Source organism: Leuciscus leuciscus (genome assembly GCF_965113295.1).
Source record: "Leuciscus leuciscus genome assembly, chromosome: 20".
In the NCBI taxonomy this organism is placed as follows: domain Eukaryota; kingdom Metazoa; phylum Chordata; class Actinopteri; order Cypriniformes; family Leuciscidae; genus Leuciscus; species Leuciscus leuciscus.
In genome coordinates this window covers 11,672,898-11,694,200 of record NC_138744.1, presented here as the reverse complement: position 1 = coordinate 11,694,200, position 21,303 = coordinate 11,672,898, and the positions used below count along the sequence as shown (strand labels likewise).

At 38.2% G+C, this 21,303-nt stretch overlaps 1 protein-coding gene across 5 annotated transcripts; it reads left to right on the top strand.

Annotated features, from left to right (window-relative positions):
• Nucleotides 1-316: 316 nt before the first annotated feature.
• On the top strand, nt 317-18,600 carry klhl32 (kelch-like family member 32). Of its 5 annotated transcripts, XR_014200581.1 has the most exons (13): nt 317-541; nt 1,153-1,389; nt 4,137-4,249; nt 5,538-5,718; nt 9,522-9,629; nt 10,748-10,846; nt 11,734-11,949; nt 14,752-15,478; nt 15,613-15,671; nt 16,905-17,097; nt 17,447-17,541; nt 17,625-17,923; nt 17,957-18,600. XR_014200581.1 is itself a non-coding variant. In XM_082149399.1 (12 exons), exons 3-12 carry the CDS (start codon nt 4,227-4,229, stop codon nt 17,784-17,786), a joined length of 1,863 nt encoding a protein of 620 aa, XP_082005525.1. In that variant the 5' UTR covers nt 317-507; nt 1,153-1,389; nt 4,137-4,226; the 3' UTR covers nt 17,787-18,600. The 5 variants fall into 5 exon arrangements, 4 of the variants coding, with proteins under 4 accessions (XP_082005525.1, XP_082005526.1, XP_082005524.1 ...); XM_082149399.1 differs by having other exon boundaries at nt 317-507; nt 17,625-18,600; XM_082149400.1 differs by having other exon boundaries at nt 4,188-4,249; nt 17,625-18,600.
• Nucleotides 18,601-21,303: the final 2,703 nt, after the last annotated feature.

Below are 21,303 nucleotides of genomic sequence, written 5' to 3'. Positions count from 1 at the left end.
AAATATATTCTAGTTATGCCTTGCTCAAAAATATTTTACGCAATGAAATATTTTTCCTTAATCATAAAAATTAAGGGGGATTAGGCTACATACTAGGCCTACTATTTAATTAAAAGCCTAATAATTCCCTTTAAAATAATTGTACAGATATATGTATTCAATAATTAAGTTATAAAACAACATATCAAATATCAACATATGCCTCATTCTGATTCAATAAGAAAATGACAGAATATTTTTGGCTATGGTTTGTACTTCATATTCGGCGCCTCGTGGACACGCATGATCCCGGGCATGTGACCACAAGAGGCGGGGACTGATAAGACTCTTGCGGTTACAGTAGCTCAGACGCATCGGGCATAGACATAGCGAGTTACACCCCCAGTCTCTGGACAGTTTTCTCCTGGGGGTCGATGCAGATATTTTGTTTGGGTCAGTCAAAGTTGATAAGTGACCGACGTCGGATAAAATCAGTTTGACCGAGAGAAGAAGACACTGGACGCGAAGGTAGCCTACACTGTGGACATGCGCTTTTTATCCGGTGAATGTTTGTATATTTACGACATGTCTAACATATAGAAACGTTTAGACTGTTTACAGATGGATGCTGAAGGGATGTACCGAAACAGTTCACAGCTAAATGTCATGAGGTTGCAGTTGGGCGGGTCTTCAGTGAGGATTACATTTATCGTTGCCCAAATATTCTTGGTTCTGCCCTGTTGCTAGGAGACCTTAGTTGAGGTTTTAAAGTGATTGTGGAAGCCAAGGACTCGCGACCAAGCACTATATGCATTGAGTGACAGTTCTTCTTTGGATCCGTAACGCAATTAACATGTCAAAATAATATCATTAATAGACAATATATCATCCGCCTACATGTTATTATTGTTATTATTATTATTTAATAATATATCCTACACGTTGATTTTAACGCGACGGTAACGTTACCTTAAAGATTCAGTCACCTTTAGTTTGATGGATTAAGGGTGGACTCTGGTTAAGTAGGTCAGTGATGGCTAGAATGATGGACGGGACCATTTGAGTGACAGACCAGTGCTATTAAGAAAATATCTGTAGCAGCTACTACTGTATCATTAGTTTTATTTCTCTTTTTTCCCTCCTCTTTTCTCTTCCATTGACCGTGGACTACAGTCTGCTGACTGAAGGTCATCTTGTAATCAGATCAATATGTGCTGGGATGGCTCAGACACAATGGGCCATTAGGCTCCAATAAGTCCTGCATCAGGTCGCCTTGGCTACTCTCATCAGTCTTGATACCATTTGACCATCACATGAGGCTCTATGAAAGGAGATGCACAGACTGATTTTGGATCAGAATGAACTTTGCCTGTAGCTGTTTTGTATCCAAACACATTGCGCATCAATAGGGTGAGTGGTGTTTTTAATATTTCCTCTATTTTGTTTTCTTTGGATGAATATTACTGCATGATGAATCTCTTGAAAAATATCATATTTAATATTTTTATTTCTTATTTAGATTTAATATTTGTATTCGTACATTAAATAATGCATGTAATTAGATCCATTAAAGGATTAGTTCATCGAAAAAGAAAAATTCTGTCATTAATTAATGTTACTCCCCCTTATGTCGTTCCAAACCCGTAAGACTTTCATTCATCTTCGGGAACACGAATGAAGATATTTTTAATGAAATCTGAGAGATTTCTGTCCCTCCATTGACAGCCACGCAACTACTACTTTGATGCTTCAAAAAGTTCATAAAAAGATTGTAAAACTAATCCATATGAATCGAGCGGTTTAGTCCATCTTCTGAAGAGACATGGTTGCTTTAGCCTATATGATGAACAACAGATTGAATTTAGGCTTTTATTCACATAAACACTGATCAGAGAACATAAATAGAAGCTCAACCGAACCTGCTTGATGCAAGAGAACAAACCTCATTGGTTCTTGCGGAAGCTCAAACGTGCTGCGTAACACACAAGAATGAATCTCATTGGTTCTCGCACATCAAGCAAGCATGCGTGAGCTTCCGTTTACCACAACTGATGTGTGAGTTGATGAATGTTTATGTGAATAAAAGCCTATATTCAATCTGTTCATCATATAAAGTGATTGTGTCTCATCAGAAAATTTGGACTAAACCGCTCCATTCATATGGATTAGTTTCTCTTTATGAACTATTTGAAGTGTCAAAGTGGTAGTTGTGTAGATGGTCAATGGAGGGACAGAAATCTCTCAGATTTCATTAAAATATATCCATTTGTGTTCAGAAGATGAACTAAAGCCTTATGGGTATGGAACGACATGAGGTTGAGTAACTAATACTTGGGTGAACTAACCGTTTAATAACTTTATAGCCATTGTACCGTTATTTTCATGGCAGTTAGGCACATATCACCCCTAAATTATACGTAATTTAATTCGTACTGATGTTTTAATTTTTGGTTTGTATGCAATTGTCATTACTCTCAATTCTTATTAGCTTATCTTTATTGTAAGATAGTAATAAAAATTGATGATCATTTTAATTATTTATTTTATTCTATATATTTAAAAAAGTAAATCAGCATAAAGCTAGTGCAACAGTTGCTACCATAATGTATAAATGCAATTTATATAATGTATAATGATTTTTTTGTAGTACAGTATCTGGGGAGGAAATGTGTATAATTGTCATGAAATTAATGTCAGACTTCACTTTCAGCCTAGAAAGCTTATAGCATGTAGCATACAGCTTAGGCCTATATCATGGGGCAGTTGGGACACTTGTGGCCTAATGGTTAGAGAGTCAGACTTGTAAACTGAAGGTTGTGGGTTTGATTGTAAACACCGGTAAGAAATGACTGAGGTGCCCTTGAGCAAGGCACTTAACCCGCAATCTCTCCCCGGGTACCTCAGTGAATGGCTGCCCGCTGCTCTGGGTGTGTGTGTCCACGGTTTGCAGTGTGTGTGTGTGTGTTCATTACTCACTGCTCCTAATGTGTGTGCACTAACTTGGAAGGGTTGAATGCAGAGGACAAATTCCAACAAAAATCACTCAGATTATTAGGATCACATCAACTAGAAATACCAAGGGTTCACTCTAAGCATGGTGAGTCCGCTTTTAGCTATTATGCCAGTGGCAGCTGGAACCAGCTTCCAGAAGAGATCAGATGTGCTCCTACAGTAGTCACATTCAAATCCAGACTCAAAACACTTCTGTTTAGCTGTGCGTTTACTGAATGATACTGTGCCACTGTGCGTCCGACTGATTACACTGTATTTTATTTCTGCTTCCTCCTTTTGATTCTAAACTCAAATGGCACTGAAAATTGGATAAGAGACAAACATAAATTACTTAATTGGAGATATTGAGAGATGAAACCATGCTGATGATCTGGGTCTGTGGTGGAGTTGTGAGTTTGATGTGTCAATTAAACTCGAGGTTCTGTGGGGTGCGGACTGGATCGACTCCATTGCTAGAGCTTCTGAACAAATGTTTTTTTTGGGGTGCGGACTGATGGGGCAGTGAACCCAAGGAGTCAGTCCTAGAGCTCCTCCTGTCAGATTTTAGGGAAAAATCGGGTCCATCGGAGACGTCCAATGGAATTCTTAGGCGCACCGAATAAACACCACAGACACAGTGTAAGAGTAAAACTATAAGCAAAATAAGATACACCGGTGTTTTGCCAGATGAGTAGTTTATTCTATGTATCATCTTTTTACTAATTTAATCATTTTACTCTAATTTTTTTTTATAACTGTATCATTTATCTCTTTTAATTCCTTTTATAACCTTTTTAATTTCCCTTGCTTTTATTTTGTGCTTATTTTCTATGCAAAGCACTTTGAATTGCCATAGTGTGATATTTTTATTCCTTTCTATGTAAAGCTCTTTGAATTGCCATAGTGTATGAAATGTGCTGTATAAATAAACTTGCAAACTTGCAAAGAGTTTTTGTTGCCATACTTGGCCTTCATACATCAGATATGTTTCTTGAGGGATATTTCACTTCATTTTGTAAAGGCGAATCATTTAAATTTTTAAAAGCTCTTCATCTCAGAAGCTCCATCGAGATGCTCAGATATTCAGGCCATCATAGGCTTCTCAGATATGCAGGCTGTGTCCTTATTCACTCTCAGTCTTTGCTGTTTCTGTTCTCTCACTGTAGAGTGCTGCACATGCTCAGTCGGGCCTGTCTGGTGTTTTGTTGTATCAACAGGAAGCACTCCTTCCTTCGCCTCCTCTATCCTCCAGGAGCATGCCCTCTGAGCCTCCTCCCAGGTACATTCTGCACACCTCAGTCTACCTTAAGAGATGACCATGTCCTCACGTCTTTGGTGAGTTTTAATTTGATGTAGATGCTGTTGGATTTGATGGGAGATGTTGTGACACGGTCAGCGTTATTTAAAGAGCTCTGGAGGATATCTGAGGTCATCTGAAGCTTTCTTCTCCCAGAAGGCTGTACTAATCTGTGTAAACTAATACTGTAAAACATTTTTGTTAAATTTACTGCAAAAAAAATATATAATAATAATAATAATAAAAAAATAATATATATATATACAGTGATGATGTCACTGACATTGTGGGAGGCATTTTGGTGTCTATTTTGTCCAATTCTGGCTTTGCGTATAAGATTCAAATAATATAAGAATAATATCAACCAGTATTCACATCTGTTTGTTACTGCAAAATACAATACAATAATGAAACTAACATGAATGCAATAATGTACAATGTTAACTAACAAAAAAGTATGAAATAAAATATCAACAAATGTGATGGTTCATGCAGGAACTTTTGTTAATACCGATATTCATGTAAATTCAAAGGAGGTTCATACTTTTTACTCATTGCAAATGTAATTTTGTTGTAAAAGTGTATGTATTGCCTTGTTAAAAATGTTGTAAATATAGAAATTAAAATTAAAATTTTATTGAAATAAAGTATATATAATATAATACATGAAATATATTTTATTGAAATATTTGAAAAATAAATGTATTTTTAATAAATTAACAATAACAAATATGCTCAATAAATTAATAATATCAAATCTTTAATAAATACATTTAAAACATTTATCTTTAAATCTTGACAGTAAAATTACATGTGGTGTTTTATTAATCATATTTTTTAATGTGCTAAGGTAACTTAAAGTTAATCAATTAACAGGTTTTTACTATACCATTTCTGCAGTCTTTTAATGTTAAATAAAAAAAATTTCAGTGTACAGAATTAGAGCTAAATCTGATTGTGTTGTGCTGAAAAGAGCTATTCAGGGCAATGGGAGCAGTGAGAATCAATGACATCTCACATTCTGAATAGGCGTATTGATAGATCTAGTGAACAGCAGGGAAAAAGACACACACACACACACACACACACACACACACACACACACACACACACACACACACACACACACACACACACACACACACACACACACACACACACACACACACACACATACACACTTCATTGTTTCTGGGCACAGGCTTCCATGATGAGTTGTTCACAAACTCCAAGCATGGGCTTGTCTTGCAGTGTTTCTCTTGTGTCTCAGCTATCAGGACATGCTGACAGGACAGAGGCTGTGTCAATCCAAATCCCACCAGGACTCTGTCCTCTCTGCCCTTAATCAGCAGCGCAAGGACGGACTGCTCTGCGATGTCACCCTGGTCGCCGGGGAACAGAAGTTCCATGCTCATAAGGCGGTCCTGGCAGCCTGCAGCGATTACTTCCGGGTGAGATTGTACACTGTGCAGGTTCCATGTCGCTAACCCCAGAAACATGATCAGTGAGAGTGTTTGCCACACAAGCTTATGCTGGTATCTATTAAATGAACAGTTCTCTCAAAAATCTTGTCAAAGCACATATCCGCCACATAGGAAATAAATCATGCTTTGGTAAATCATAATTATGACATAAAAAGTCATAATCCTGAGATATATAGTGAAAATTATGGCACACTAAGACAAAATGTTGACCTTATCTCATAATTACAACTTTTACTGCTACTTTTTATTTTATAACAATGCTTTACCAAATCATGATTTTTTGATATCCATTCTTTCTTGGAACTGAAGAGGAGATGTTAGGTACAAAGTTCATGCTGCTCTTCTCCATAAAATAAAAGTAAATGGGGATGAGTGCTGTCAAGCTCTGAAAATAATACATTCAAATGTGGGGTGTCAAAATGTTTTATAGCAGGTTTGAAATCAGTGTGAAATTAAGGGAGCAGTACAGCATCGTTGTCTTTGTTTATATGGAAAAGAGCAGCGTAAACACACTATTGAATATCTCCTTTTGTGTTCCACAGAAGTCATACGTGTTTGGAACACTTTGATAGTTAGTAAACGACAACAGGATTTTCTTTTCCGCGGCACAATCCTGATACAAATATGTACAGTTCATACGGGAGACAAGAGAGCAACAGACGGGAAATGAAAAGTCAGCAGAGGTCTGAAAACCGTATCAGTGAGATTTGATTTTGGTTTGTTCAGAAGATTACAAAGAAGAAATACATCCAGCCCTGCAACAGAGGGAAAGATTATGTGCACAGTCCAAAGAACAGAATTAAATAGGGCAGGTATATTTATCTCTATATGTCTCCTGGGAAGCTCTCCACCTCTGTTGGGCTGGAATGATAAGATATAATCCCTTGTTTTTGATTTTAGCCCTTGGTTTCTAATGAGGACACCTTCTGCTGTTGTTAAGGCGAGTCATAGCTTATGTAAAACATGGGCTGATCCAAAGCTTTAGTCAATCAAGCTGTTGGCTCTGTTTGACAGCTACCCTTTGACATAGTATGCCTGCAAGGTTTGTATTATTCCTGATTTCTATTAGGTGGAACGGTTGAATAGGTTTAAACAGACAGGAGTGTACACGTGTGGATGAGCATGTGTTTTATGCCCTATCGTGAATACCAAAATGAGTTTTGTTTTGGAAATTAATAACAATTGCCAGTATTTAACTGACATAATGGTCCTGCCTGGTTTGTGAATTAATTATACCTCCAATTTTAGGGCTTGTTGGAGAGAGGCGTAGTATTCATCATCTGAAACACAAGTGGGTGAAAATCCCTTAGGTGGATAGAGGGAAGGAGGGACGCAAGTCATATCTATACACATGAATACAGTATCATAGAAAGGTGGGCTATTTTGACTCGGTCCAGTAAGCAATGATCATACAACCATCCAGAACATCCAGAAAAAGAATTTCAAGAAAACCTCTCAGAACCCATAGCAACCACTTAGTTGTTAGAATTGTGGCATTTTCTTTAGAAAATGTAACAATCACACCAGTTTACCCAGTGTCACCTGTCTTGTTCTATTTTTAGGCTGGATGTCCCTGAGAAATGAAAAGATATTGCACCCTTTTGAGATTTAACACCTCAGTGGCACTAATGAATAAATGTGAAAGGTGTAATCTGCGCCTGTGGCACTGGCACAAACACTGTAATAATGACTGTAGCAATGTTAGAGGATCAGGGAAGAAGGAGGCGGGAACCGGCGAACGTTCACACACTTTTAATTCCGTAAAATAAACCAACAACAAAATGAAAGTAAAAGCGGCAGCCCCTCACGGATGACTGCAGCACACACATAAACAAAACATAACATGTCCAGGCCTGGTCCTCTCTGGTCCTTCACTGTCGTCACTCCTTCTTTTTTTGCTTTCGAAGGTCCTCTGTGAGAGATACGAGACCGGCGCGGCGTGCAGGCCTCGCGCCGTTCTCTCACTGCTCTCGGCCCCACCCTGCTAACCACAATGACATTACACATTTGACCAGGGAAGTTCGAACTGCAAATTTCTCTCGAGTAAACACAAATGATATATACTTATATACTGTAAATATAAATGTGTAGCAAATTTGTATCTTTTACGAGTAATAACATCAGCAACAATCATGAGTAATGATACTTACACAAGCTTGCTTCATTTACTGAATATAATGATTAGTATATATTCGTGTTATCGGGTTCACTGATTAAAACTGTTAATACATCTTTTTATTCATTAAAAAATCAACAGTGCATAAAAGCTCATAAAAGTAATTTGTTCGGGAATCTGACTACACTGGCAGTGTTGTAACTATATTGTTTTTGTCTGCAGTCCATGAAGGCAACTTGTTAGGCCATGTTAGACATTTCCTGGCTTTAATTTTGTGGTACACAGTCTTTTTATTCTATTGCATTGCACTCGCAGTCACAGCTCATGTGAAATATGCACAAATTTTTTTGCATGGTGCGGAAGAGTCAGCAGCTGCTGCTTAGATTCACGTTGCAGCAATGCCGGTAACACTGATGTGAGGCATTGAATAATTCTGTATTTTCATATGGCTCAAAAAGCATGCATTGTGAACTGATTAGCTCACAAAGCTGCTGTCTGACCAGCCTGCATTGCTTTTCCAAGGTCAGAAGTCACTCAGCGAGACATGTGACAAAGGACTGGTCATGCTTACTACCCACAATCCCCTTCCAAAAAAAACCCTTAGTCTTGCTTATGGGCAGTGGTGTCCCAGTAAGGAGCTCTCTGAGTAGCTGTCAACAAACCAACAACCATCAGCTCTAATGAGTCCTTTAAAATATCTGAGTGTCAGCCGAGGTCAGTCATTAAAAACGTACTGCTCTTTAAATAGAAAATAGAAAAACACGGCATACTTTACCAGGCACTTTAAATGTGACATACTACTGGGGGAACAGTTTCTGAGGGTGAGGTGACAACGATAAAAGATGATAAACACTTTGCATCTATTTTCAGCACACGGCGGCTTCAGATGGAGCCAAGACCTGCATTAAATGTCTATTGATTCTTTCAAAAGACTGTTGACACTAATTTCAATCCAGAACCAGACTTAATCTGTGCCTGAGAGTTATTACTCTGATTTTGAGAGGCATGTGTGTGTATGTATATATATATATATATATATATATGTATATGTATATGTTTATATATATATGTGTATATATTTATATATATGTGTGTATGTATATATATATATATATATATATATATATATATATATATGTATGTAAATATACTGTATATGTATACATATATATATATATATATATATATACATACAGTATATATATATTAAAATAGATAGATAGATAAGATTACAGTTTTTTGGGGGGTTTTTTTTAAGCTGGAAGTTCATCATTAGGAGCAGTTAGGTTTGATCAGTGGAGTTGGTGTAATGATGATCCAATGTCCTTTGACTTCCTCTTCACCATGGGCTTTGATCAATGACCATCCTACACTCGCTATGTGACAGCAATCAATGCTTTTGATTAGTGTACTCCTGCCAGAGAACACAGCGGGACAGCACTGGCCTCTTGGTCTCTTTATTCTGCGTGTGTGTGAGAAAGTACAGTATGTACTGATTGATGGCCATGGACTCACTTTCATTCTCAGTGTGAAACTCTTTAGACTTGAATGAACAGTTTTTTGACATTTTGCTTTAATAGCTATTTACAGGATGCTATATTACTGGTGTTCTGTGGTGCATCCTGCTTATGAGTTTGTGTGTGTGTATCTTCAGGCCATGTTCAGTCTGTGTATGGTGGAGAGTGAGGCAGATGAGGTAACTCTCCAGGGTGTGACTAGCGTCGGACTGAAGCACGCACTGGACTTCGCCTACACAGGCCAGGTAAATTCAGCATAGCCCACACAGTAGCATATGGCCCAGAACATGCAAAACAAATAAAATTTGCAGTGCCTCAAGCAAAGACAGGTCTCTAGATTCTGGAAAGACCCCATTATGAATCATATGTAGCAGATAAGTGAAATAATTTATTCTGGAGCTTCACAAATGGGCTTATTGAAATTCTAAATCTGGTATGTAATACTAGGTTATCTTATTTCATGTTAGTTTGAAGATTTCACACTATACTATTGGTAAACCCCGAGTTTATGTTCTTAGTTGCATATTCATGAAGTCACTAACACTGATTGAACCAATACAGATTGTAACAAGCATGTGATTTCCAATTTTGAAAATGTCACCATGTAGGCCCACTCTGGCTGTTTTAAGTAACCTGAAACATACAAAAGCAAAAACAAAAAAAGCAGTGTCTGATTTACACCAGTTAATGCTTTTGCTGTCACCTTTTTGTCATGTCAGTTGTTTAGTTTAATGGATTGGTTGTCTGTTGCTAAACAACTTTTACATTCAAGCACTGCTAACAGAGATATCCTAAGGGATAGAGATGGTCCAATATTATATACATCACTGTTGTAAAGTTTGGGTTCAGTAAGATTTAATTAAAAAAATTAATTTTATTCAGCAAGGATTCATTAAATCAATCAAAAGTGACAGTAAAGACATTTATAATGTTACAAAATATTTCTATTTCAAATAAATGCTGTTCTTTTGAACTTTCTATTCAACAAAGAATTCCTCAAAAATAATAAGAAGCACTTTTTTCAACATTGATAATAATAAATGCTTCTTGAGCACCAAATCATCGTGACTCATTAGACACTGAAGTAAATTCAGTTATTTTAAATTGTAATAATTAGCTTTGCAATCTAAGCATTATTCATATGTAAATACCTTTAATATAGTAGCTGCTATAAACGTCTTTTATAGAGCAGGCTTATGCAACACGTTTATACAAGTTTCAACACAGGGTCCCTGCTCCGTCTCTTTCTTCATTAAGGAGTCCTTGGCCTGAAAAAGGTTGAAGGCCCCTGCTTTTAACATGGAATTAGGAAAGCAAGGTTGCGGTTTCTTACAATAGTCTTACTCAGGTTTTTTGTCTGTAGATCATGCTGGAGCCAGGAGTGATACAAGACGTCCTGTCTGCTGGAAGCCACCTTCAGCTGCTGGAACTGCTCAGTCTCTGTTCCTACTATCTCATTCAGGTGTGTTTACAGGTTATTTCTGCCTTGAAAACTTGCAACGTTTTGATAAAGCTTATTTTGTGTTTTCAGCAAGTACTACATATAACGTTACTGTGTAATCAGTAGTAATTTTGTAAAGTTCTACTCATTTCATGCGTCTTACATGCTCATTTTTATAGGAATATTTCGGAAAAAAATCTGTCAAAATCAAAAGATTGATTCACTCTTCATTGATCTGAGTTTTTTTCTTCCACAGTTTTACATGCTCTTTTCAATTTGATTCCAATGAGCGCATACTTCTGGAGCCTTTAAGCTTCAAAAAGACACAAATAACCATAAAATTATCATAATAGTAGTCTCTATATGCCCTCTTTCTGCAGAATTCCATAGATTTCCCCCATAATTCAGCTCAGAATTTTTTAAAAAGATATTCAGATTCCACCTGTTCATTGCTCATCACTGCCTTTAAAATTTGCTTGTTGTTCATTTTAACCAGTAGATGGCAGTCAGTCTCTGTGTGAAGCGTCTTTCTTCATCCTGCAGATGTGGATTATCCTGACTAGATTTGTCTCCGTTGTTCCTTCTTTTACTTAAGGTTTTCCAGTCTGTTTTTGGATATTGTGGACTTTCATGAGATTTAGCTCTTTTGAGCTCCCATTAATCATTTAATCATCTATTTAACTTAATTTTTTTATCATAACTTAATTTTTTATTATTTACTGTATTACAATATTAAATGACTGAGTGTATATTCATGGGGGTATCTATTATTGTATGCGTTTGTATGCTTGTATGTTTCAAGGCATGTACGATTTCATTTTAGACTGTAAGGCTCAACTAGTTTTCATGCATGAATAAAACACCCTCTCTGACCGTGAATCTGTTTGTATTTATATCTGTGCCTGTAGGAGCTGAATAGTTTTAACTACCTGGACCTGTACAGGCTGGCAGACCTCTTCCACTTGCCGGCCCTGGAGGAAGCAGTGGTGGGCTTTCTGGTGGATCACCTCTCTGAGCTCCAGAAGAACAGGCAAGAGGAAGTGCTGCTCCTACCTTATCGGCTCCTCAGGGAAGTGCTAAAAAGCGACCGCCTCACCTCCCTCAGTGAAGAGGAGATATGGCAGGTGTGTGGGCCGCAAATTCACAGACTTTAACTCTTCAAAACATCTCTGAACTGCTTTGGTAGCTTACATGCTTTAATGCAAAATATCAGCATGGGGTTTAAAATTCTGAAAACTTTACAACAAAGAACAGTTATGAAATATGTAAGTTTCTATATCATTTCTAGTTCATGCTCTTTGGAACATCTCAAATCATGTTGGACAATTTGATCATCAGGTTTTACACAAACTTGCAGCTCAAGTGCTGCTGTCAAAAAAGCAAAAGAAGGACACACCACCACTTTGTAATTAATGTAATTTTTTTAGTTCAACTTTACAGTCAAATAATTATGCATTTAATATAATTTATATATTGACAATCTCTATAACAGCTACCAAACACAAAGCATCATTAAGTAAATCTGAATGCTTTAAGATCATATTCACACAAACTCTGCCTGTTTAATTTATGGTGTAAGAGTGAGAAAAAAAGGTGTACTGACAATGTGAGCGCGTGTGTGTATGTATGTACACTCGGGCGGAGGCTGTAGTCGGGGGGCTGTGGTGTGACTATTCATTTGCACCAATCAGGCGCCCCCCCACCACCCCTCCCACAACCAGGCTCTCTCTGATTAGGCCCACCGCGGCTCCATCAGCGCCTCAATCCCCCAGCTGTCACTCCGGCCGCCCTACTGATTGAAAACAATCAGGCCTCTGATGGCACAATTACCCTGACCCTTTAACCAGTCGCTGCTGCCATAATCAGGCCCTGATTAGGCTGCTTTGGGCCTCCTTCACTTTGCAGAGAAGGTTAATTTGGGCATCAGACGGAAGCGTGATGGGCACAGGGGCTGGTGCTGCCGTCCGCCAGTCCGAACGTGCGCCCGCCAATACTACCCTCGATATAGTTTGGCTGTCAATCATCGTCATGCAGAGTTCTCGGAGTCTCACGCTCTGGAAATCACATTTTCTTCCTCTTTGTTTTTTTTTTGTCCTTTTTTTCTTCTCTCGCACTCACTCTCTGTCTGTCTTTCTCCGTGCGGGAGTGGGTGGGGGAGTTCATTTATTTTCTGCCCCGAGGAAGTTCTCTGATCCAGTGTGACCTTCACAGTCAGCAGACGCTGCCTTGCTCACACCTCACTCTCTCTCTCTCTCTCTCTCTCTCTGTCTCTCTCCTTCCCTCTCCCATTTTCCACTCTCACTTATTCTCTTTCTTCTCTTCTGCTGGCTGTGAAAAGGAGGAGAGTTGAATAAAACAACAACTAAAATTCAGAGAAGGAAGATGGCGAAACAGAACCTCAATAGAGCGTTACATGATTAATGATGCCAGGAATGGAGGGTTTTGCTGAAATCTATGTACACTTAAAGCTTAAATGTGTAATTATGTAGGAATGCACAATATATAGGTACCATAAAGGTTATTGCTCAATATTACAGACCTTTTCATTTATCGGAATCGGTCAATTTCGGATATATATTGGCTGATAGATTGTCCATGCTCAATTGCCATGTAATGCTCACTTGAGGTTAATCAATGATTAAAACATTAAGAATTGAGTGATCCATAATAATACATGAATATCCATTTTTCATACTGTACATTATAATGTTGTGATGCCTAAATTAACTTGTAGCATTTAAACTGATTATTTTCTAGTGTTTTTTAGATAATATAATATGAATTTTTATATATCAGCAAATTATTGCTCATCAGCCTTAATACTATACTCACCTCGAGCATTTAAACAATTTTATTTTATATCTACTGTTTTATTTATTCATATTTTTTAGACAATTTAGTGTACAATTTTATATACCGACCATTTATCTTTTATCAGCAATAACATAAAAATAATGATAGGCTTATTGGTATTGGACATAGTATTTAATATTAGTAAAAAATATAAGCATTTTTTATTTAATTTGAAAAACGACTTAATCCTTAATATGCGCAAGTACACCATAAGTATTTTAATCGTCTCTTAAAGGAACTTTGCTCTATTTGAGCATCTAACATCTAAATTATCTCAACCAATGGCGTGAGTTTTGGGGCTGGATTACCTATTAGAACGACCAATGGCAGATGGGGAAATGTTAGGGAAACCTGTCTGACAGTGATCATTATCTCTGCAATTTGGTGCTGCTAATAGCACAGAAATATAGTAGTGTACCTTCCTAAAATTAGTGCACTGGGAATCATTCTGTGGAAGTACAATGAAATCTAACCATTTCACAGATGAAATACTCCCAAGAAAAATATATATTGCAAGCATTTAAATTTGCCATTTGTGTGTAGGAGACAGCTGCGGAACGTCTAGAGGTGGTGGCCCATGATCTCGGGATGCTATAATAAGTTCTCTGTCTCAGGGCTGATTGTGTTAAAAGCCACTTTGTTTCCACGAGAGTGGCATCGCTTATCTCCAGCCATCTCCGCCGTACTCGCTTGCCTCTGCAGCTAAACAGTCTAGATTGCTCTCAAGTTCAATTAACTCCCCTTTGTCTAACTCCCTTGGCTGTGCCGGAATGCGTATGTGTGTATGCTTCACACACACACCTCATGACTACGTGTGTGTGTGTGTGTGCGTGTTCACAGATTCCCCCCCCCCCCCCCCCCCCCCCCCCCCCATCTCATCTGCAGCTGTCTTCTCATCACTGTATAGAGACACAATATCTTAAGCATTAGCATGCAATGATACAAAGCGTTGGCCCTGCGTAGACAGACAGTATTGTGTGGATGGTGTGAGCTGCAGCCTGTAATATGAGCAGTGTGATCTCCTGATCCCGAATCGGTGCTGAATACTGATGAGCCACTCTGCCCTGCTGTAGTTATTGGTGCGTTGGCTGGAGCATGACTGCAGATACCAGTACATGGAGGAACTGCTGCAAAACGTGCGCTACGGCCTGATGGAGGTCTCCGCCCTGCACCGTGTGGCCAGTAGCCACCCCTTCCTCAACTCCAGCAGCACTGTCGCCGCCCTGGTGGAGGAGGCATTGGACTACCACCGCTCTGTATTTGCACAGCCTTTACGTCAGACGTCCCGCACCACGCCACGCTTTCAGTCACTAACATTATATATCATTGGCGGGCGCAAACGGGAGGTCAGCCGCGTGCGGGAGCTGCGGTTCTTCAACCCCGCCACGCAGGAGCACACGCGTGTCGCCGGGGGTTCGAACTGGAGTGAATTAGCCCCCATGCCTGCTGGACGGAGTCACCACTGTGTGGCTGTCATGGGCAACTTCCTGTTCGTTTCTGGTGGGGAGGTGGAACACGCCACTGGAAGGACGTGCGCCGTGAGGACGGCGTGCCGGTACGATCCGAGGGTGAACCGCTGGATTGATATTGCACCAATGAAGGCGTGCAGGGAGCACTTTGTGCTGGGAGCTCTGGGACAGTATCTCTATGCTGTCGGGGGGAGGAATGAACTGAGGCAGGTTCTGCCCAGCGTGGAGCGCTACTGCCCCAAGAGGAACAAGTGGACCTACGTGCAACCTTTCGACCGTTCGCTGTCCTGTCATGCAGGATGCGTGGCTGACGGGCTGCTCTGGGTCTCAGGTAATAATAGATTCCTTCACATTTATCCCACTACTCTGTATATATCAGGAATCTCTCAATGCATTTCTAGGCCCAAGACTTAAAAGCATTACCAGCATCAGTTTAACATAAAAAGATGGCTTCTTCTGCTGCAGGTGGTGTCACTAACACAGCTCAGTACCAGAATCGACTGATGGTGTATGACCCAGGACAGGTAACATTTTGCATTTATGTGGTTATTTGAGAATAATGTGGCTGGTTAGTGCATCTTTCTCAACTTAAAATTTTTCAATATTATATAATTATTATATAAATTATAATATTATTAATTAGAAAGTAATACTTTTATTTAGCACAGCAAGGATGCATTAAATTGATTAACATTATAATAAAGACATTTTTAATGTTACAAAATAATTATTTTCCTTGAATGCTGTTTATTTGAACTTTCTATGAATCTAGAATCCTGAAAAAATGTATCACGGTTTCCACAAAAATATTGAGCTGCACAACTGGTTTCAACATTGATAAAAATAAGAAAAAATTTCTTTAACACCCAATCAGCATATTAGAATTATTTCTAAAGGATCATATGACACTGATCCTTTGCTATCACAGGAATCAATTATATTTTAAAATATATTAAAATAGAAAACAGTTATTTTAAATTGTAATAATATTTAACAAAATTACAGTTTTTTATGGTATTTTTGATCAAATAAATGCAACAAACAAACAAAAACAATAAATAAATAAATAAAAACAAACACACAAGGGACTTATACAAATACAAATCCTCTACACACCATTGTAATTTATTAATGTTACATTCAAAAAGACTTAAAAATAAGCATCGTATAACTTCTGTGGTCAGTGCAACTGTGTGTTTTTCAAAGAGAGAGATATAAAGAAAGAGAGGAGGAAAGAACAGGAGGCAGAGGCTCATTGGTATTCAAAGTGGCTTTGCATTCACCTGCCAGGAACAGCAACCCCCCACCCACAATACCCTCAACAGATGGTCGCCAAACACACATGTGTATATTCACACTCTCACTCACCACTGCTCGTGCAATCTCTGCATGAACACACACCTTTTGCAAATAAATGCACACGCACCGGAACATGCAAAAGAAATGAATGCTAAACGTTTCTTTTGACAAAGTATTGTTTTTAAATATATATATATATATATATATATATATATAAAAAAATTAAATACTTTGTCAAAGCAAACATTTTTCATAATTGTTTTTTGCATGTTCCAGTGCATGTGCAATGTCAAACTATACAAGTAACCAGCAAAAATTATTTTACCATATATTTGTTAAGCTCTTATCCTGGTCAATTGTATAGTTTGAATTGACGTGTTTTTAAGAATAATTGAAAATGAGAATAATTCATGTTCATGTTCAATGTTCTTTCTTTTGTAATTTCCTCTCCGTAATAGAATCAATGGCTAGCGCGCAGTCCCATGTTGCAGAGGAGGGTGTACCATGTGATGGCGGCAGTCAAAAGGCAGCTATATGTGCTTGGGGGGAACGATCTAGACTACAACAATGACCGCATCCTGGTTAGACACATCGACTCTTACGACATGGACATGGACCAGTGGACACGCTGCACCTTCAGTCTCCTCACAGGTCACCACACGCACTATAACTGTGTAATAGACATGATTATTCACCTATTTACCTACACACTTTCTTATCTCTTTAAAACTTAGCTTTACTGTATATACTGTATTTTTTTCTGAAGCATTAAATGGTATTACTGATTCTAGTACCCCTTACAAAAAGTACTAAGCTGGTAATGTGTGCCAAAATCAACCTAGTTTAGCTGGTAAGACATTTTTAGAAGTGATCCAATCAAAACATTTTCACAAACTGTAAAGATTAATACTTTTTCACAGTGTCCGCTGTGCCTGAAAGGGTTATTAGACCATGATAATGATTCTTTTCTGTAAGCGTAATCTCTACATTCTCCTCATAGGCCAAAATGAGGCAGGAGTGTCTGTCCATGATGACAGAATCTATGTGGTTGGTGGATATTCCATCTGGACAAATGAACCCCTTGCTTGCATTCAGGTGAGTTGACTTGAATGGTGCTTATGTTTGAATGACGTGTTGAATAATTAATGTTGAAATCCTATCATTTGTCTATTTGGCAGGTGCTAGATGTGAGCACCAAGGGTAAAGAGGAGGTTTTTTATGGGCCAACGCTCCCATTCGCTTCGAATGGAGTGGCGACATGTTTCTTGCCTGCACCGTACTTTACCTGCCCCAACCTGCAGACCCTACAAGTGCCACATCACAGGATAGGGGCTCTCTAACCTAGGATATTCCCACAAACACACTATGAACCAGTGGAATCATGTAAGAGCCTATTCTACTCCCACAAATTGTTGACGGGTGGATGGAGTGGAGTCATCGTTGATCATACATTGATCATGTTGAGCCAGTATGAAGTGTTCTGATGGATGTGGAAACATTCAAAAAGAAGTTCAAGAGTTTTTTTATTGTCAAGCTTGACTGACGTTCATGCATTTCTGAACTGGATATGCTATGGTGCTGCACCATGCTAATCCAGTTTAACAAGCAGTGTGTAAATCTGGCTGAATGATTTAGAGACACTTTATGGCCCAGTCCAAAATGGTACACTTGTAGACTGTAGGTTGTCCAATTTGTCGTTTTAACACTCTTTTACTCAACAATCCATGCAGAATTACAACAAGGGAAAAATGCAAGGGCGGCATTTGGGACAGGGCCGAAGTTTCAGGGACCTGTTTTCATAGATTCTAGAATTCAATCCACTCTCCACTCTGACCTTAATGTTCTGGGACTATAATGTTAAAATCAGCCAAACGTGAGTTTCCATTCCATGTCATTTCTCAGCCTGTGACAAACTGTACTTTCTATCAAAACTCAGGATGAAGAAGACCGTATTGTTTACTGAATGTGCATGACCACAGCTGACGACAAATACACACACAGCATCTTCACAATCTGCGTCAGCAGTGGCATCTTGACTGTTCTCCATCCTACCACCAAAAACTGCCCATTCCATAAGAAAACATGTAAGGGCACACTTTTTTTTACATAATGTATCTAATAAATTTATGCAGTTGTGCAATAATGATTAAACTGGTGATTTGTTTCATCTTTGACTTGACCTTATTGCATATGCATTTGTAGGAGTTTCCCTTTCAGACGCAAAATGTATGGGAGGAGAGTATTTAAATGAATCACGCAAGGTGATTTACTAAGGTTTGCCCTCATTGGGTAACTGGTATTTGCACCATTATTTATCGCCCAAAAAAGCACGTCTTAAACCAGACACTAACTCGCGCTGGTAGCGCTTGGTTGGTCATTATGGAAATGATCCGGCTGTGTCTGCGTATTTTAACTTGCGTGTCGTCAGTAGATCAAGCGCAGATCTTTCCACTCCCATCGGCGCTATTTTGGAATTGCGCTTGCATGCTAATTTGCCATATTTAGTAAATCTGGCCCCATATTCGTAAGTACATAACACAATACACTTCTCTTTATTGAACTATTCTAATACATAGAAACTTGTATGATGCTGCTTTAGACTCTGACTCCAACCTCATCAGATTATAACCAGTCTCAACCCATTTTAACCTATCTCATCTAATGCTTTGATCATGTCCAGAGTTTTTAAACTCAGATGTTTATCCAACTCCTAGAGATTCTGACCAATTAGGTATGTTCTTTGGTTCAGGGTGTGACTATTTCTCTTCCTCTCACATAAATTACATGTTTTCGGATTAGTCACATGGTCTCTTAACTTTCCAGCTCTAGCCAGGTATGATTTAGATACGGATTTTATGAGAGTACAATACATTTGACATGGATTTGATCCATACCATAATTTAAACAAGACACCTCCAATAAACCATTCAATAGTAACAATTGCATGAATTATGTGTGATCTAAGCATAATAGTCATATATGTATATAGGTTGTAGACATGATATAGAATTATGCAGTTGATCAATGTTTGATTATAAGTCTGTCTAGCATTATTTCGATTGATCTGATGCATTTTGATATGTAAAGGCAGTCTCTGTGATTTTAAAGAGGATTTCAGTCCTGCAAACTCAAAAAGAGGTCTCACAAGGATGTCTTCTTTAGGCCTCTGTATTGGGAATCAACCCCCCTCTGGCGTTAACTCATGAGTTTCATCGTGAGATTCAAGATGTGCCCTATCTGAACCCATTTGGTTAAACTGCCTAAAGTTGACAACGCTCTTAGTTTGGGACCATCTCTTACAAGCATGCAATTGTCTTAATCCTGCTTAGCTATGGAGTTTCTAGACTGGCTGACACCACAATGACAGGATCTTCTGATATGAGTGTTGACTCGGACTGTCTGTGGAATTCTGTTTCTTGGTTAGTTTGAACGAGTCATTGCTGTCTGATTCACTCTCAGTTCCTATATAGTCCTACACTGGATACAAAGAGACGAGCAATAGCTTTATTCCAAAACCTATTTACTGGGTTCCCACTCTACTTTTTGACCAGTGAAGTTTTCCAGTCATTTGTGATCACTGGCAGTGTTGGGGAAAGTTACTTTTAAACATAGTGCATTACAATGAATTAATTGCAATACTTAGTTACTTTTTTATGGAAAGTAATGCATAACATACATTTTGCTCATCTGGACTGGGCTTGCTTGTTTGTTTGTTTTTTAATAACAAAAAGTTCTATTTTTGGCAAATGGAAAGGCCCTTTAAGTGAAATGAATGAGCCTCAGGCTGAAGAAAATGCAAACAAACCTTTTAGCCGTGCTGCCATTCTGGACTGCAGAAAAATAGGACACAGGAGAAGAAAGTTCAACAGTTTTATAGCAATAAAAACACAAAAAATGAAGTTTCACTAAGGTCATTTTTGCTTATTAGTATGGTTGAATTGGATCATCATGGAAAATAGTTGAATTGGTTAATAAAGTGAGATTAAATACATAAATTATTTTTGTGTAATTTAACATTTAATTATTGTAAGTTTGCATAATATTCACATTTAGTCTAGAACTACAACAACCATCATGACACAACTGCACTCTACACTTATTTCCAAGTTCTCTCAACATGGGGACAGAAAAAGTTTCAGGCAATAAAGGGAAAAACAGTAACTTATGTTACTTGTTTGAAAAAGTAACTCAGATATTTCCATGTCATTTTTAAAATATTGTGTTACTTTTATAGTTGAAAAAGAAATTTTATTTGTAATGCGTTACCTAAATACTGATTACTGGGTAAGGATGTTTGATATATAATTATTTTCTTTCTATGAGTAATATTTTAAAATCCATTTTATAAAGTATTTCCCTTTTAAAAAAAATTATATGACACTAGAATTTTAACCTTTTTTCCTAATTTTTTGGGAGAAATTCATAATATGGTTGGGGAGAAAAAATGTAGGCCCTAAGTATTTTGTTCAGTATCAAAAAGTTACGAATAATGATTTTATAGGTCGTTGCAAGGCAGCTCCCTAAATTTTGGAACAGTGCTAATTTGTCACCATACAATAACAATTATTCTATTTGGTCATCTTAGGTGGTGGAACTTATCTTATAACTGTTAAAACATAAAATAGTTACTCTGATTAGCTCAGAGAATGAAAGAGCGATGTGATGGAGATACACAGCGACTGGGTGAGAGAGAAAACACTGCTCATTTGATGGCTCTGCTCTAATGAAGTGTGATGCCTGTGCCACACTGCGTGGCAAGGTGTGAGCGCGCCGGCTGCAAAAGAGGACCGGGAGCTGAGATGAAAATGGAAGGAATGATTGGGATGGAGGAGAGGGGAGGAAAAATAAGGGTAGAGA

Bases quoted from the DNA above. Each gene is read 5' to 3' on its own strand.
- klhl32 (XM_082149399.1), top strand. From the start codon at position 4,227: ATGCCCTCTGAGCCTCCTCCCAG. The intron at 17,098-17,446 runs GTCACCACACGC...TTCTCCTCATAG, and splicing joins CACCTTCAGTCTCCTCACAG to GCCAAAATGAGGCAGGAGTG. The intron at 17,542-17,624 runs GTGAGTTGACTT...TCTATTTGGCAG, and splicing joins AACCCCTTGCTTGCATTCAG to GTGCTAGATGTGAGCACCAA.